The following is a 14,431-nucleotide window of genomic DNA, read 5'->3' as shown; positions in this document are numbered from 1 at the left end:
AAGAATATGAAAATGAATATATGTATATTAGTGTGTAACTGAAGAATTATGCTGTACACCAGAAATTGACACAACATTGTAAACTGACTACACCTCAAAAAAAATAGACACAAGGTCCTGCGTTCAATCTTAAATAGATAAATAAGCCTAACTTTCCCCCAAGGTGACATATGGAAAGATTAGTGAAGGGTTTAAAAACTGATCCACTTTAATCTGTAAACTCCCATGGAATGCAGTATTTAATAAATATTGGCTGTTACTAATTCTAAAAGCATAAGTAAATATATAGCAATGGAGAAGAATTTTTTAAGCAGTACTAAAGTTTAGGAAGAAAGGAAAACACTGAGAAATGTGACTGTATAAACAAAATACTCAAAAACATAGTTAAGAAACAATGAACAATTGTCTGGGAAGAATATTTCCAGCTGTATCAATGGGATACTCTGAGTTGCAGGTAACAGTAAGACTCTATAGGAAACCCAGGATGGCTTAAATAATAAGGGAATTTGCATCCCAGTATAACTGAAAATGCAAAGTTAGGGTAAGTTCCTGACAGTGAGATCAGTGACTCATCGATGTCATCAGGGAGCCAGAATTTTCATCTCTCTTCTCTGTCACCATAAGTATCACTGGCATTCTAAGGTTTCCTTCCAGGTTGCAACATGGTTGCTTGTCGTAGTTAAGGCTACATGCCTCCTTGCTCATGTGCAGCTGAAGCTATGGAACGTAAATGCAGCCTGGGATAGAATTCCTTCATGGTCTGATTTAGACAGTATAGGTCCTATCCTCACCCCTGGACCACCACACTGGGGGCCTGCTATGTTCTGGTGGACTTGACCATCAGCACCCCCTGGAGGTAGGGATGGGAAGGATCACTCAACAGAGCCAAGGTTCTGATAGGGAAGGAGGAGGAGATGTTGGGTAGGCAGCTGGCAGTGTCTACTGCTTCAACATGTTTGGGGTTGTCATTTTTCGCATATAAGATGTAATTCAGTTGTTTACAGAAACCTCCAGGAAAACAGCAGTTGTTCCATCAGAGTAAATTACAGGTGTTCAAAGTAAACTTTTAGAAGAAACGCCAGCCCTATTTTATTAACACCAGTTTGTGTTCTTATCAGGGACTCCGGGGACGTTGCGGCTCTCAGAGGGTGAGTTCAGCCTGCAGGCCTTCTCCTGTTCTGGTTCATCTAACTTTGTACCCTGGCCACTCAGTCACTTACGTGGTTGGTGTTTTTCTCTTATGATTCAGATCCCGGAAATTTAACATTCTGGGCACAAACACCAAAGTGATGAACATGGAAGAGTCCAACAACGGCAGCCTCTCTGCAGAGTTCAAGCACTTGGTATGCACGCCCGGACTCCCCGTCTCCCAGGGCCTCTGGCCCGGGGCGTGGCTGGGGAGAGCCTTGCGTGACAGGGGTGCTCTTTGTTTTCCTTACAGACCCTGAGAGAGCAGAGATGTGGTAACGGGGGCCGAGCCAATTGCGATGTAAGTTTTGTTGGGGAGGAAAGCCAAATAGGAGGGTTTTCTTTGAGGGAGAGAGAAAAAGAGCCTTCTTGTCACCTGAAAGTAGAGACACACCCCTCAGAAGTGACACGTGCCTTGGAGTTCTCTGGCTCAGAGCATTTCCTTGATAGTCCTGGGAGTTATCTCATCATTAAGGAGTGGAAAGTCCCTTGCCCACACCCATTTAGTAGAAAAGAAGCCTTCCACCTTGCCTGGGGCTTTCCAAATTCCCCTTCCAACTTCTGCAGGCTGACACAGCCTGGCTCTGCTTTTGGTGACCCACTTTTGTCACTGAGGTGGGATCGGTTTCAACAAATCTGAGTTAAACATTTTACAAAAAGAAAAAAAAACCTCTCGTGCTTTATCCCCCTTATATCTTCTCGACCTCCCAGTTGATTCAGATTATTGGATCCTTAGTGTCAAGAATCAACTTAAAAAAAAAAAAGTAAATGTGACCAAAAAACTAGTTTTAAATCTTTTTTAAAAAATTATATCACCCTGTTGTTTTTCTGATATATATCCCCTGAGCCATTCTTACCCTCTGTCAGGCCTTTAAAAAAAAAACTGAATTTATAATATTTGACAGCAGTTAGAGTGAGGTAGTCTATGCCACGGTGGCAAAATGTATGTGGCATATTTATTTAGGAAAAAACAAGATGCAAAATGATTTGAGTAGTATAATTAGTCTATTTGTTTAAAAAAATACATTCACTGTTTTTTGTGTATTCAAGTGTGCATTACAAAATTCTAGAGGAATATATACAAAACAGGGCTTCAGTATTTGCACTGCTGTTATTACAAGGCTACTCTATACCACCTCTGTAATATTTGCATTTTAAACTGGACACGTATTATTTTTGTAATTTGAAAAAGAGGCTTTTAAAAATGAATTGGAGTTTAATTTCCAAGAATTCATTGGCAATTCTTATTCAGAATAATGTTGCCATATTGCCGGGTGGGAGTATAAATTGTTACAGTCACTTTGGAAAACAATTCGGCATTCTAAAAATGAACATACCCTATAAACCAGCAGTGCCACTCCCAGGATTTAACAAGAGAGAAGTTTTTGCTCATATTTGCACCAGGAGACATGTACAAAATGTCACAGCAGGCTAACTCTAAACCCTCATTACAGCCCAAATAAGCACTAGCGTAGATAACTGATTTGTAATGTAGTCAGACAGTGGAACACAATACAGTGTGAAAATGGATAAATCACAGGTGCACACAACCATGGGGATGTGAAAAGTGAATCACAAGAGACACAGGGTGTGACCCCATATGTGTAAGATGCACAAACACTGCAAACTCAATAACATACCTTTTGTTTAGAGATGTCAACGTGGTAAAACTGTAAAGAAGAGCTAGGGGATGATAAACTCAAAAGACAAATAGCGGTGACTTCTGAGGGAGGAGGCACAGGGATGGATGGGGTTGGGAAGGGCTCCCAGGGAACCTCAGGGGTAGCGGCCTTTCCTTTAAACTGGGTGGTAGGCACACAGCTGTGCATTGTTTTGTCATTCTTTGTGCCTTACCCATTTTATAATCCTATTGGAAAGGTTATTTATATTACATATTGTGCTTATACTAGATAATATATATTTATAACATACACATATATTTTAAATTCATATTTATTATGATAAAATAAATCATGTCATCATCATATGTATTATCATCATAGTGTCAGCATAAAGCCAGTAAGAGATCAGGTGGAGGAACATAGCATTGGGGAGTCCCTGGGCTCCACGTGTGTCCGTGGCCGCCTGGTGGGTTACCCTTCTGGTTGGCGTAGCTGTGATTGTTAGTACTGACTGCCATTCTCTCTGAGGACTCGTGTCCTTCTCATTATTCTAGGCCTCCCTGATTGTGACCGAGGAGCTGCACCTGATCACCTTTGAGACCGAGGTGTATCACCAAGGCCTCAAGATTGACCTCGAGGTGAGTTCTACAGCAGAACTGGGTTGGGCTGCGTGCAGGGGTGATTCAGGACAAAACTTCTAGTTGGGGCTTTTACTCCAGAAGGTGGAATAATGACTCTTTGCTAAGCATTGTGTTACTTTTGCTAATTTTTTCTCCAAAATATCCTTAGTATCCCTTTTGAGAGTAAAATCATGCTTGAGTGCTTAGAAGATACATGTCTATTCAGCTTTCAGCAAACTTGATATAAAAATTTATATTTAGAAATTGATTATAGTTGACTTTGTGGGGGTGGGGTGGGTATCACTCAGTGGTAGAGTACATGCTGAGTTTGCACAAGGTCCTGGGTTCAATCCCTGGTACCTCCATCCAAAAAAAAAAAGAAAGAACTCAGGACTTTAGAAAGTTTGGGCAAAATAGTCTTTCAACAGCCTGTGTTTGTAGTATACAGGCAATCATGGCATTTACATGCTCATAGCAAGAATCCTAGTCTTTGATTCCTGGGACCTCTCTGTCTAATGAACGGATACAGCTCCGATTCATGGCGAGTGCCTCCCAGGTTTTATGAACGGGGAGTCCGTGGGCTATGAGTCACAGTCCGGGGGGCTGTGAGCAAGTCAGCTTTACAGGTTCCTGGTTCTGTTCAGACAGCACCCGAGTCATGTGGCCCAAGTTTGGCATTGTTTCCGCTTTGGGTGTTGAGCTGACTCAGTCCCACTCCTCCCTGAGAGTTGGCAGCAGGTGTGGTTTACAGCCTGTCCTTTTATTCCAAACCCTGCGAGAAATGGGTGAAGAGATTTTTGAAGCCACGAGGGCCCTCTGCCTCCCCCGCTCACTCCCTGCTTACTCCGCAGACCCACTCCCTGCCAGTTGTGGTGATCTCCAACATCTGTCAGATGCCCAACGCCTGGGCGTCCATCCTGTGGTATAACATGCTGACCAACAACCCCAAGGTGAGTCCCCAAGGAGCCCCGCATCCCCCTGAGTCTTCTTGGCTCCCAGAGGTTGTCACAGTACTAAGCGTAGCTCATTCCAGCACCGCCCTCATATCTAAATGCAAACGTGTCATTTCCACTAGAACGTGAACTTTTTCACCAAGCCCCCGATTGGAACGTGGGATCAAGTGGCTGAGGTGCTGAGCTGGCAGTTCTCCTCCACCACCAAGCGAGGGCTGAGCATCGAGCAGTTGACGACTCTGGCGGAGAAGCTCTTAGGTCAGCACTTCACCTCTTACCCTCCCGCCCTCCTCAGAAAAGGAATCTGGCCTATGGGGCTGTTCCTGAAGGGGAGTTTACTGGGCACATTGCTGTGCTCCAGGATGTCGGGGGGTCAGGGTGCAGAGGAGGTCTCTGTGACGGTGAGCATTTTTATGAGGTGGAGGGCAGACTGCTTTTCTCTTGGTGGCTGTCTCCCTCATCCTTCTAGAATACTGCTTTGTCCGGCCTTAGGAAGATATGTTAAATGCTTGTCAGAAGGCAGAGCTAAAGGCTTGGCATCCCTTTCTGTTTCTTCAAGAAACTGTAGCCTTGTTTTTAATTTTTCCCCCTGGAAAAAAATCTTGGTAGAATATTTCATATGCTACCCCTGCTTTGTCCTATGCTGACACCAAATGTGACCCTGTAATGCCAGCTGTCAGCTTATTGATACGTGCTGCTCGTCCCTGGACCATCACACAAGGGCAGGGAGGGCAGCGGGCACCTGATACATTATCCACCACCTCTGCTGGGTTCAACAACAACTGGGGGGGGCATCAAATGATGGGGTTGGGAGGGCGTGCACACACACATATGCACACAACAGTGGCAACATTGAAATACATGAAAACTAATGTTTTCATGGCCCATCTTGGGACAAATGTGTACAAGTGTGTTCTGTTTTAAGAAATAAGCTCTTGATTCAAAGCTAAAAATTATACTACTTTATTTTTTTTTTTTCCCTTCAGGACCTGGTGTGAACTATTCAGGGTGTCAGATCACATGGGCTAAATTTTGCAAAGTAAGTGAACTCTGTGTGGCTGCCTCTTGGGAGAGGGAGGGGCAGAGGGTCTCACCTGCAAGGTTGTCAGGGAGGGCGCTGGGCCTGAAGGCCCTGGACTCTTGGTCCAGTGGCCAGTAGGACCTGCCTGAGGGTTGAGTGGACCAGAGGATTTGGGTGGCACCTCATCCCTAGAACGGAAAAGCCTAGGGTGGTGGTAGACGTGTCTTTCCCCTTATTCCTTTCTCCAGGAAAATATGGCTGGCAAGGGCTTCTCCTTCTGGGTCTGGCTGGACAATATCATTGACCTTGTGAAAAAGTACATCCTGGCCCTTTGGAACGAAGGGTAGGTAGAAACTCTCATGTCTGGCTGAGTACACAGGTGTGACAAGTCACCCGCTCTCCCAGCAGGCTGATGGCAGGGGAACCTCAGCTCAAACCTTGTTGCTTCTCTTTGGCTCCAGGTACATAATGGGCTTTATCAGTAAGGAGAGGGAGCGGGCCATCTTGAGCACCAAGCCCCCAGGCACCTTCCTGCTGAGATTCAGTGAAAGCAGCAAAGAAGGAGGAGTCACCTTCACTTGGGTGGAGAAGGACATCAGTGGTAAGCTCTTGCCCACCCCACCTGGTGGCAATTGTGGCTGCCCTGGCTGCTGCTAGTTTCAGGCACCTACTGCCCCCGCGTGGGCAGAGATGGCGTCACACCCCCCTGCCTCAGACTCATTTGGATGACTAAATTCTTCCAGCTGGAGGATTGGTTTGCCAGTTTTGTTTTGCTTGCTCCAGGGGCTAATTTGCCTACAAATTTGCAATGAAAATTTCATTCTTCATCTCTTTTTTTTTTACCTACACTGTTAATATTTTATGTCAGTAATTATTCAAGTGTGTTACCTGTGGCCCAACTGGGTAGCCTCTCCTGAAGCCAGCTGAACATTTCCACATTGCAGGAGATTCAGAGTCTCGAGTGCCAGGTTGGCATGAGGGAAAGTAGATCAGGTGTTTTTCTCTGAGATCACCCAGTCTTCCCTTCCCATATCCCATATCCCATGACAGGTAAGACCCAGATCCAGTCAGTGGAACCATATACCAAGCAGCAGCTGAACAACATGTCGTTTGCTGAAATCATCATGGGCTATAAGATCATGGATGCTACCAATATCCTCGTGTCTCCGCTGGTCTATCTCTATCCTGACATTCCAAAGGAGGAGGCGTTCGGGAAGTACTGTCGGCCAGAGAGCCAGGAGCATCCCGAAGCTGACCCAGGTAGTTGTTGATTTTCCATGACAGGTGTTTAATTCTGAGGGAAACTGGGAAATTGTAGAATCCTCAGAGGACAAATAGGTAAAAGCCTGAAGAACCTGGTGACCTTTATTCCTCTTTCTAGGAAAGAACTTGGTAGCGAGTGCTTTGGGGGCTGGCTGATGGGGCTAGAGAGAGGAGAGGAACCAGTCACCACTCTCTGCTGCACAGGGAGCACCAGTCTGAAGGGGGAAATGGCACACACACTCCGAGACATACCTAAAACTCGGCAGAGAGAAAGTGAGGACAGAGCTCTTTAGTAACAGGATGCCCAGCCAGCACAGCGCTTCTTACATAACAGATGCTGGAAGGTTTGCGACTCAGACTTGAGTCTGGCGTGTTTCCTTTTCCCCATCACTGAGCAGTGTGAGCAGGCGTCAAGTGGGATGAAGAAAGGCTTTGTGGAGGAAATGAGTGTTAGCAGCGCTGGAACGTGGTTTAAGAGCAGAGTCTCAGGAAAGCAGTGATTGCAGGGGAAGACGGGAACTGGTGGGAGGAGGGTGGAATTGGTATTTAGAATGTGCCGCTATTGAAAATAAGATTTTTTTTAATGTGCAAGAGCACGTGCATTTATGTAGGTTATACATAAACTTTTCCACACTAAACCCGTGATCTCTGGTGCCATCGCCAGGGTGGAGGACAGAGCCCCCTGGTCTGTTCCCATCAGTGTCTGAGGCTCGGACTCTGTGGGTTCTTATCTGGATCCTGGAAAGGATACTGATTTGCCATTCTTAGTTTTTACTTACGTTTTCTTAATCATAGAGTCAGCAGTGGTTTAAAGTGATCCTTTGAGGTTGGCTTCCCTGCCCCAGTTGCTTTTGAAAAAACCGTTTTTGTACAAAGAGCTCACACACACAAACCCACCAGCTGCCCTCCCACTTTTTCATAGGAATTCCCTGTGAGGAACTTCTTAGGGTGAAAAGAATGAGACTTGGAAGAGGGAATCCGGAGCTAGTTGACAACTGGCTTTCCTTTTGCCTTTGCTCAGGGCTGTCTTGGTCACGCTCTAGGAGCACGTAACTCTCACTTCCTGCCTGCTACTTATCTCTCTTTCCATGTTGTGCTTCAGTTGGGAGATCTGTTTATCAGCCCCCATCACACTGCCCTGTTCCTTCTGTGGAGGACATTTAGGTCCTCTGACTAATTTTTGCTTCTAAGATCCAAGTCCCCAGCCTCTCCTGTGCGGCCAGGAGGCAAGGCCCTTTCCTGCCGGGAGACTCCAGTGCTTCCTCAGGGGCAAGACGCCAGTCACCAGAAAGGAACTAATTACTTAAGTGCTTTGCCTGCCTCCTGGGGAGGCGAGTGTGCACTGAGGACCTGAGTGTGCCCCTGGCGATGGGGTCCGGGGTGTGTGGAGTCCTCAGGAGTTGTAAGCGTCTGACCGCTTCCTCTCTGTTTCCATCATGAAGGTATTACTGTCTCTCAGAGATAAACTAAACTATCTTTCCAGGACTCTTCCCTCCTCCTTACTTAGAAGCTCACCCGGTATTTCCTTATGGCCTAAGGGAGAGATTCCTCCATAGAAATGACAAATCCCTTATCTTACAAATTAGGTAAAGTACATTTACAACCTTCTACAGAGCCATAAATCAGCTTTTTGTCTTAGTTCTCCTTTGCTTCTACTGTTGCGATAGCTGAAGCTATTTTTCCCAGCAACGTTGATCACCTTGGGAATTAAGTCCTTTTCTGTCTGGGGTGTCAGCTCCCCTCAGGCATTGGGCCAGAATGTATTTATAAGACACCAGAATCCTGCCTTGGTAGCTTCTTTGGATTCTGTACTAAGTTACTCTATTTCTTGGCTAAAAGTAAGCTCAGATGGCAGTCTAAGGGCCCTGGTGCAATGACCTTTCTCCAAAAGCCCCAAGCTTAGTATGTGTATGTGTGTGTGTGTGTGTGTGTGTATACTTTTTAAAATTGAAATATAGTTATTTACAATGTTGTGTCAATTTCTGGTGTACAGCACAAGGCTTCAGTCATAGCCCCAAGCTTTGTAACTGCTCCTCCTGGCCCACCCAACCCCACCCGTGCCTCTTAAGTGATTTGTTTACCTGAACCCCCCAAATTCCATGCCAGTGTCTCCAGGGCCTTTTGACCTCTTGATATAAGCATTTGGCACTTAAAATCCATTTATTTCCACCTCCACATTTCTAACTAGAGAACAAGAACTATAAATGACAGAGATGGGTCCCTCCCTTTTTGGCCTCCTTCTTATTTTATACAAAGAGAGAAAGCGCCTTGCCTGGATCTCTTAGCTATTGAAGATGTAACGAGGCCCAGGCCTCCTGTCTCCCAGACCACCGCTGATTTACGGCACCACAAGACATCTCCCTGTATAGAGAGGCTCTTCCATGTGATAGCGCTGTCCAACGGGGGAGCACTAATACCCTCAGCTCAAAGTGTAATACAGGCAGAGAAGTGCTGATAGGAACGGAAGTTGTAACCCTCAAGTTTGGAACTGCAATAGCCATTTCCATGTTCTCTTAAAGACTCGGTGACTTGGGTACCTGAGCAAGACGCCGGGCCCAGACTGCGTGGACCCGGTCCTGCACACAGAGAAGTTACCTAAGAGATACCACCAGGCCGGAATACAATCCTCAGTCCATTTACAGGCAGTTAAACTCTTTACATGATCTAAGGGAAGAATGAACACCAGGCTGGCGCCCGTCTAGGCTTGGGGGGCGGGGGTGCGGGCAAAGGTCTGCTGAAGAAATTCAGGAAAGCTTTAGGGAAAGGACTGAACTTCAAGCTGCAAGTGCTAGAACATCGAAGAGTACACAGTGAAGGAGGGCCGCCTGGGAGGGGGGGGTGGTGGTGGAGGCTCCAGACAGTTCTGGTCAAGGATGGAGTGAGTTTCGAGTCAGCCCTGGGGAGGCAGCCGGCTTCCTCCTGCCTGGTACCCAGAGTGGGGCCCCCATCAGTAAGCCCGAGTTTTCTTCTTCCCAGGTGCTGCCCCGTATCTGAAGACCAAGTTTATCTGTGTGACACCGTAAGTGGCTTCCCTTCCCAATTCCGCCTTCATTTCTAATGTCCTCAGTTATCCCTGGGAACAGAACACTGGGTGAGAGTTCTCTTATGAAGGGTTGGAACCCTCTGAGCTATGTTCAGTACTCAAAGTGGCCTCGTGTGTTTAAAAAGCTTGAGCTTTTATTTTTCTGTTGGAGACCAGAGTTTGATGGCTTGTGTGTGTGTGTTTTGTTCTTCTTTTTTTTTTTTTCTCCATTGTGTCTTGTCAACCCGGCCCTCTCCCCTCCTGCTGCTCCCCATTTCCTACAGAACGACCTGCAGCAATACCATTGACCTGCCGATGTCCCCCCGCACTTTAGATTCATTGATGCAGTTTGGAAATAATGGTGAAGGTGCTGAGCCCTCAGCAGGAGGGCAGTTTGGTGAGTATCCATCCAGCTGCTGGACCTTGTCCCTGTGAGGGAAGTCAGCCCCCCGGGTGTGATGCTCCCGCGTTGGTAGAAGGAGCTCTCAAGCAGCCTTTCCCATAGAAATGGCAGGCTTGCCCCGTGCAAGTGTACATTTTTTCTAGTAGCCACACTGAAAACAGTGATGAAAACAGGTGAGGTTAATTTTAAGAATGTATTTTCTTCAGCCCAATAAATTCAAAAGAGTAGCATTTTTACATGTTAGGAAAAAATAAATGAGGTAATAAATGAGGTTCTTTCTGGGTGCTGTCTTTGAAATCTGCTGGCTGTTTTAAGGCGACAGCCCATCTCGGTTTGGGGTGGGGGGTGGCTACCTCTCAGTGGCTCCAGGCGGCTGCACTCAGCAGGACATCCTTACAGCTTCTTTAAACATGACGAGCTGGGAATGAGTTAAGGTAGGAAGGAGGCTGAGCCCTTCCAGAGAGCAAGACCCTGTAGAGAGAAGAGTGAATCTGGGTGATCTGACCCTGTCTTGGCCCCAAGGGGCAGGAGATGGGATGGCAGGGGTGGCCTGAGCCTCCATCCCCCAAAGGCCAGGGGTGCATGCCCGGCCAGCTGGAGGGCTCAGGCGACTGAACTTGCCCTCCCTGTATGTCCTCCCAGAGTCCCTCACATTCGACATGGAGCTGACCTCGGAGTGCGCTACCTCCCCGATGTGAGGAGCCGAGGACTGAAGCCGCAGAGAGAGATGACGAGGCACCTACCTGTGTTCCACCGCCCCTTAAACAGCCCAGCCCCAGATCAGCTCAACTCCCAACTTTGTGGTTCCAGATTTTCTTTCTTTTCGTCTCCTACTTCGGCTATCTTTGAGCAATCTGGGCACCTTTTAAAATAGAGAAATGAGTGAATGTGGGGACACACTTTTATCTAAATGCAAATAAGAATGCGCTGTCTGAGATTGTGATCAGGGGGTGTGGAAGGGTTGGTGAGAGGGAGAAAGAGGAAACGTCTTGTCTGGTTTTGCCCCCCCCTGCCTTCCTTTCTCAGCAGCTTGTTCTTGTCAGAAAAGTGCCTCCTGGTGCCAGCGGCATCCCTCTGCCTATTTCTGTAAGCTAATGCCACGGGCCGCCTCTAGCTACATACTCCTGGCATTGCACTTTTAACCTTGCTAATGTCCAAATAGAAGATAGGACTTTCAAAGCCCCTAGGTTTCTTTTTAAAGTTAAAAACAATTTTTTAAGGGCAAAAAACACTGTATTGGCATAGCCTTTTCTGTATTTAATAAAACTCAGTTAATAGCCTCTGTGGTGCTTTAGGCATTCAGCTTTCTTCAGGCTGACAATTTATATAAATCCTGACTTGAGCTTCAGATCCAACCCTTAAAACACACCTGAAGATGTGGCTTGGCCTTTGGTTTTGAAATAGGAAGTCTGAAAGAGACCCTAAACATTCTAGATTTTTTTTTATATAAACCAAGTTTTTATTTTCCGCTTTGATGTGTTAGCCTATCAGTAGGTGAGTCTGGGCAGAGGAGCGCCTTACAGCCCATCCTCCCCGTCTCCCTGGACTTCGCTCCTGTTTCTGAGCCTGGGTGGTTTCTGTGGGTGCCTTATAAGGGATGGGGGGAGGTGATTCTTCCTTTCCCCAAGTCCACCTGAGCCCCCCTGGTGGCATGGCTCCTTCCAGTGTCTAAAGGTCCCTTGTCCTATTTGCTTTAGGAATCCTGGTCTCGGGACCTCCTGGAATACGAGGAAGAAAGTTACAGGTTGAACATGAATTAGACTCTGGGGCCCTAGTCAAGGGTCTGGTTGAGCTCAGGGAATATGGTTCTTATCCCAGTTTCTTGGTGATTTCCTGCGGCACCTGTAATCACTTCACTTGGTTAACCCAGGGGCAAAGGCTTAATGATAAGCTCCAGGTCTGTCCCTTGGGTGAGGGAGTGTACACCCCAGCCTCCCCCCAGCGCTGGTGACTGTCCCCTCCCCACGGGGCCCCGCAATGAGGCAGAACAACTCACATTTACTGTGCATCGCAGAACCACTTGGTACGCTGCAAGGTGGTTTCTGATATGGGGCCTCCTCAGACCCAGAGGCATGGCTGGATGGGGTGGTCCAAAACCACCTTGTCCCAGTTGACCAGAGAGCTTCTAAGGAATGCTATTCATTATACCTAAATTCGCCAGTTTTTGAAGGGACGACACCTTCTCTCCAAGACAAACGGGTTGATAGGTAGTACAGAGCAATCTCCCTCCAGCAACACTCTCTAAATCATAAGCTTAACTTGAGGGACCTGGGGCGTGAATCTCGGCTTTGCTGGAACAGAAATTGTAAAATCTGTGGCTTTTAGGTAACTTGTGTGTCTGGTTTAAACCCTGATTGTAGCAGAAGCCCTGAGAGGGGCTGAGACTAGTTCCGGCCCCTCCCTCAAAGAACCCAGTCCTCCTTGACCTGCCGGCTCCCCCCCCCCCCCCCCCGCCTGACCCCTGCCCAGCGCAGCTGAGGGATTCCCATGGGTAGCTAACCTACCCAATTGGTTTGTGAGATTCTGTCCTGATCACTGCATTCAGATTCCAATGTATACTTACTTAATAGTGTAAAAATTTATATTATTGTGGGTTTTTTTTTTTTTTTGTATATTGCTGTATCTACTTTAACTTCCAGAAATAAAAGTTATATAGCAAACCGTCTGATAGTGTGACAGCTCTGTCTCTGGCTGTTCCCTCTTCCCCTGCTTCAGTTCTTAGGGGGCCTCACACACAGGTGGTGCCTGGGTATTGAGAGGAGGTGGTTGCCCCTATTCCCAGGCTGGTGGCCTTAGCCTCTCATGCCCTAGTTGACACAGGCCCACCTCTGGGGCACCCAGCACCCGCATCTTATGTTGGCCACCAGCCTCCAGCTCAGGGGTACCTGGAGGAGCCAGGGGCCTTACTCCTCTCGCTTCCCTCTTCCCGCCTCCCTTCTCCCTCCTCCCTCCCGGGGCCTTTTCAAGCCACCGAGTCCTGTTTGGGGTCAGATAAGCTACCTAAGGGGGGTTGGGGCGCAGACACTCCCACCCCCCTAGGCCTCTCCTTTCACAGTTGACTCCATTATCATTTTCTCTTCAGTTCGCTCCGTGGGGACGGTCGTCAACACTTAACCGGCCGAGGCTCCGGGCCCCGGGGCCGTGGGCGGTGATAATTAACCGACCTCGGCGCCCACTCGGCTGGCTCCCCCTCCCCCCGCGCCGAGCACCTTGGAGACGAGCCCGTGCGGGAGATACGCGCCGCCTTCCCCTGCAGAGATGCGGCTGGAGATTAGCGCGCTCAGGGCTCCGGCGCTGCTTCCCCGCCCGCCCACCCCGCCAGCCCCGCGCTGGGCCCCTGCGAGCCCCTCTTCCCTTGCTTTGATCCCTGAAGTAACCATGTCATAGGTCTTGCTTCCCCATACCCAGGCCTTCAGTGACAGCCCCTGGGCTCTAGGTGCCAGGGGCCAAACGGGGGACCGTCCTCTTCTCAGGCCGACCGTTTGAAAACGTAGTGGCAGTGGGATGGTGCCACCTGCTGGTCTCTGGGGAGAGGCCAGGGGAGGAGGGGCTGCTGTGAGACTCTGGCGGTGCCCACCCCTCTCCAGCAGGGGCAGGGGTATTGAGAATGGCTGGGCCCTGGCCCTCAGCTGCCACCTTCAAGATTGCTTATAGCAGCAGCTGATAAGGAGAGGCAGGGACCAAAGTTCTCCCCACCCCTCAGTAATTCCTGCCCTATCTTTACCTAAGACGTGGAGTTCTTTAGTCTTCTGAGAGGCACTGACAGTATTGGGAGGGGGGTGGCACCCTTAAAACCACAGAAAAGGGAGCAGAGTGGCAGCTTCAGGCTACACATTGCAGCACCAGCCAAGCGGGAGGAAAGGAACAAAACGACTCCAGCGGTCCCTGTGATCCAGGAGCCATACCAGCAAATTTATGGAAAAAAAAATTTATTCAAAAACACAGTTTACACAGATGTATGGCCTATGTACAAAGTACAAAAGAATCCCTCTTCTCATCCCCACCTTCCTTTAGAGATGTGTCAACCTGGGACTCCCAGTCACTGCCCTGGGCTGCACTCGGCAGCCTCAGAGGGAGGAGTGTGTGAGGTTGGGAGCCAGGCCTCAGACCACAGCCAGTTATGCAACTGTGATGAAGCCTGTTCCAGGTTCCACCTCCCAGCACAGCGGAAGGCAATCAGCTTTTACCCCTCACTCCAGACTCCACAGGCGTGCGGCAGGCCCCTGATGCTGCTTCTTGCAGCAGGTTTTTTTCCAAGAGGGGAAGGGATCAACCTTGCAAGCCCTGGGCCTTCTGGTCACCACCACGTCCTAGTGCAGTCTCCCCCACTCCCCTTCAC

At 48.3% G+C, this 14,431-nt stretch overlaps 1 protein-coding gene across 5 annotated transcripts in view; it reads left to right on the top strand.

Moving 5' to 3' along the window:
• STAT3 (signal transducer and activator of transcription 3) overlaps nucleotides 1-12,757 on the top strand; it is a 58,084-nt gene extending 45,327 nt beyond the window's left edge. For 2 of the 5 annotated variants that reach the window (XM_032457221.1, XM_032457222.1), the window contains exons 12-24: nucleotides 1,119-1,148; nucleotides 1,250-1,343; nucleotides 1,442-1,489; nucleotides 3,365-3,448; nucleotides 4,282-4,380; nucleotides 4,506-4,641; nucleotides 5,370-5,422; nucleotides 5,653-5,747; nucleotides 5,866-6,005; nucleotides 6,455-6,667; nucleotides 9,644-9,686; nucleotides 9,974-10,086; nucleotides 10,735-12,754. In XM_032457221.1, the coding sequence (XP_032313112.1) occupies nucleotides 1,119-1,148; nucleotides 1,250-1,343; nucleotides 1,442-1,489; nucleotides 3,365-3,448; nucleotides 4,282-4,380; nucleotides 4,506-4,641; nucleotides 5,370-5,422; nucleotides 5,653-5,747; nucleotides 5,866-6,005; nucleotides 6,455-6,667; nucleotides 9,644-9,686; nucleotides 9,974-10,086; nucleotides 10,735-10,790 (1,204 nt within the window). In that variant the 3' untranslated portion in view covers nucleotides 10,791-12,754. Of the gene's footprint in view, nucleotides 1-1,118; nucleotides 1,149-1,249; nucleotides 1,344-1,441; nucleotides 1,490-3,364; nucleotides 3,449-4,281; nucleotides 4,381-4,505; nucleotides 4,642-5,369; nucleotides 5,423-5,652; nucleotides 5,748-5,865; nucleotides 6,006-6,454; nucleotides 6,668-9,643; nucleotides 9,687-9,973; nucleotides 10,087-10,734 lie in introns of all 5 variants that reach the window. The other 3 variants (XM_032457223.1, XM_014551048.2, XM_032457224.1) reach the window with 3 other exon arrangements.
• Nucleotides 12,758-14,431: the final 1,674 nt, after the last annotated feature.

Source organism: Camelus ferus, chromosome 16, assembly GCF_009834535.1.
Source record: "Camelus ferus isolate YT-003-E chromosome 16, BCGSAC_Cfer_1.0, whole genome shotgun sequence".
Taxonomy (NCBI): domain Eukaryota; kingdom Metazoa; phylum Chordata; class Mammalia; order Artiodactyla; family Camelidae; genus Camelus; species Camelus ferus.
The sequence above is the reverse complement of the archived record's forward strand: the minus strand, read 5'-3'. Positions and strand labels throughout refer to the sequence as shown.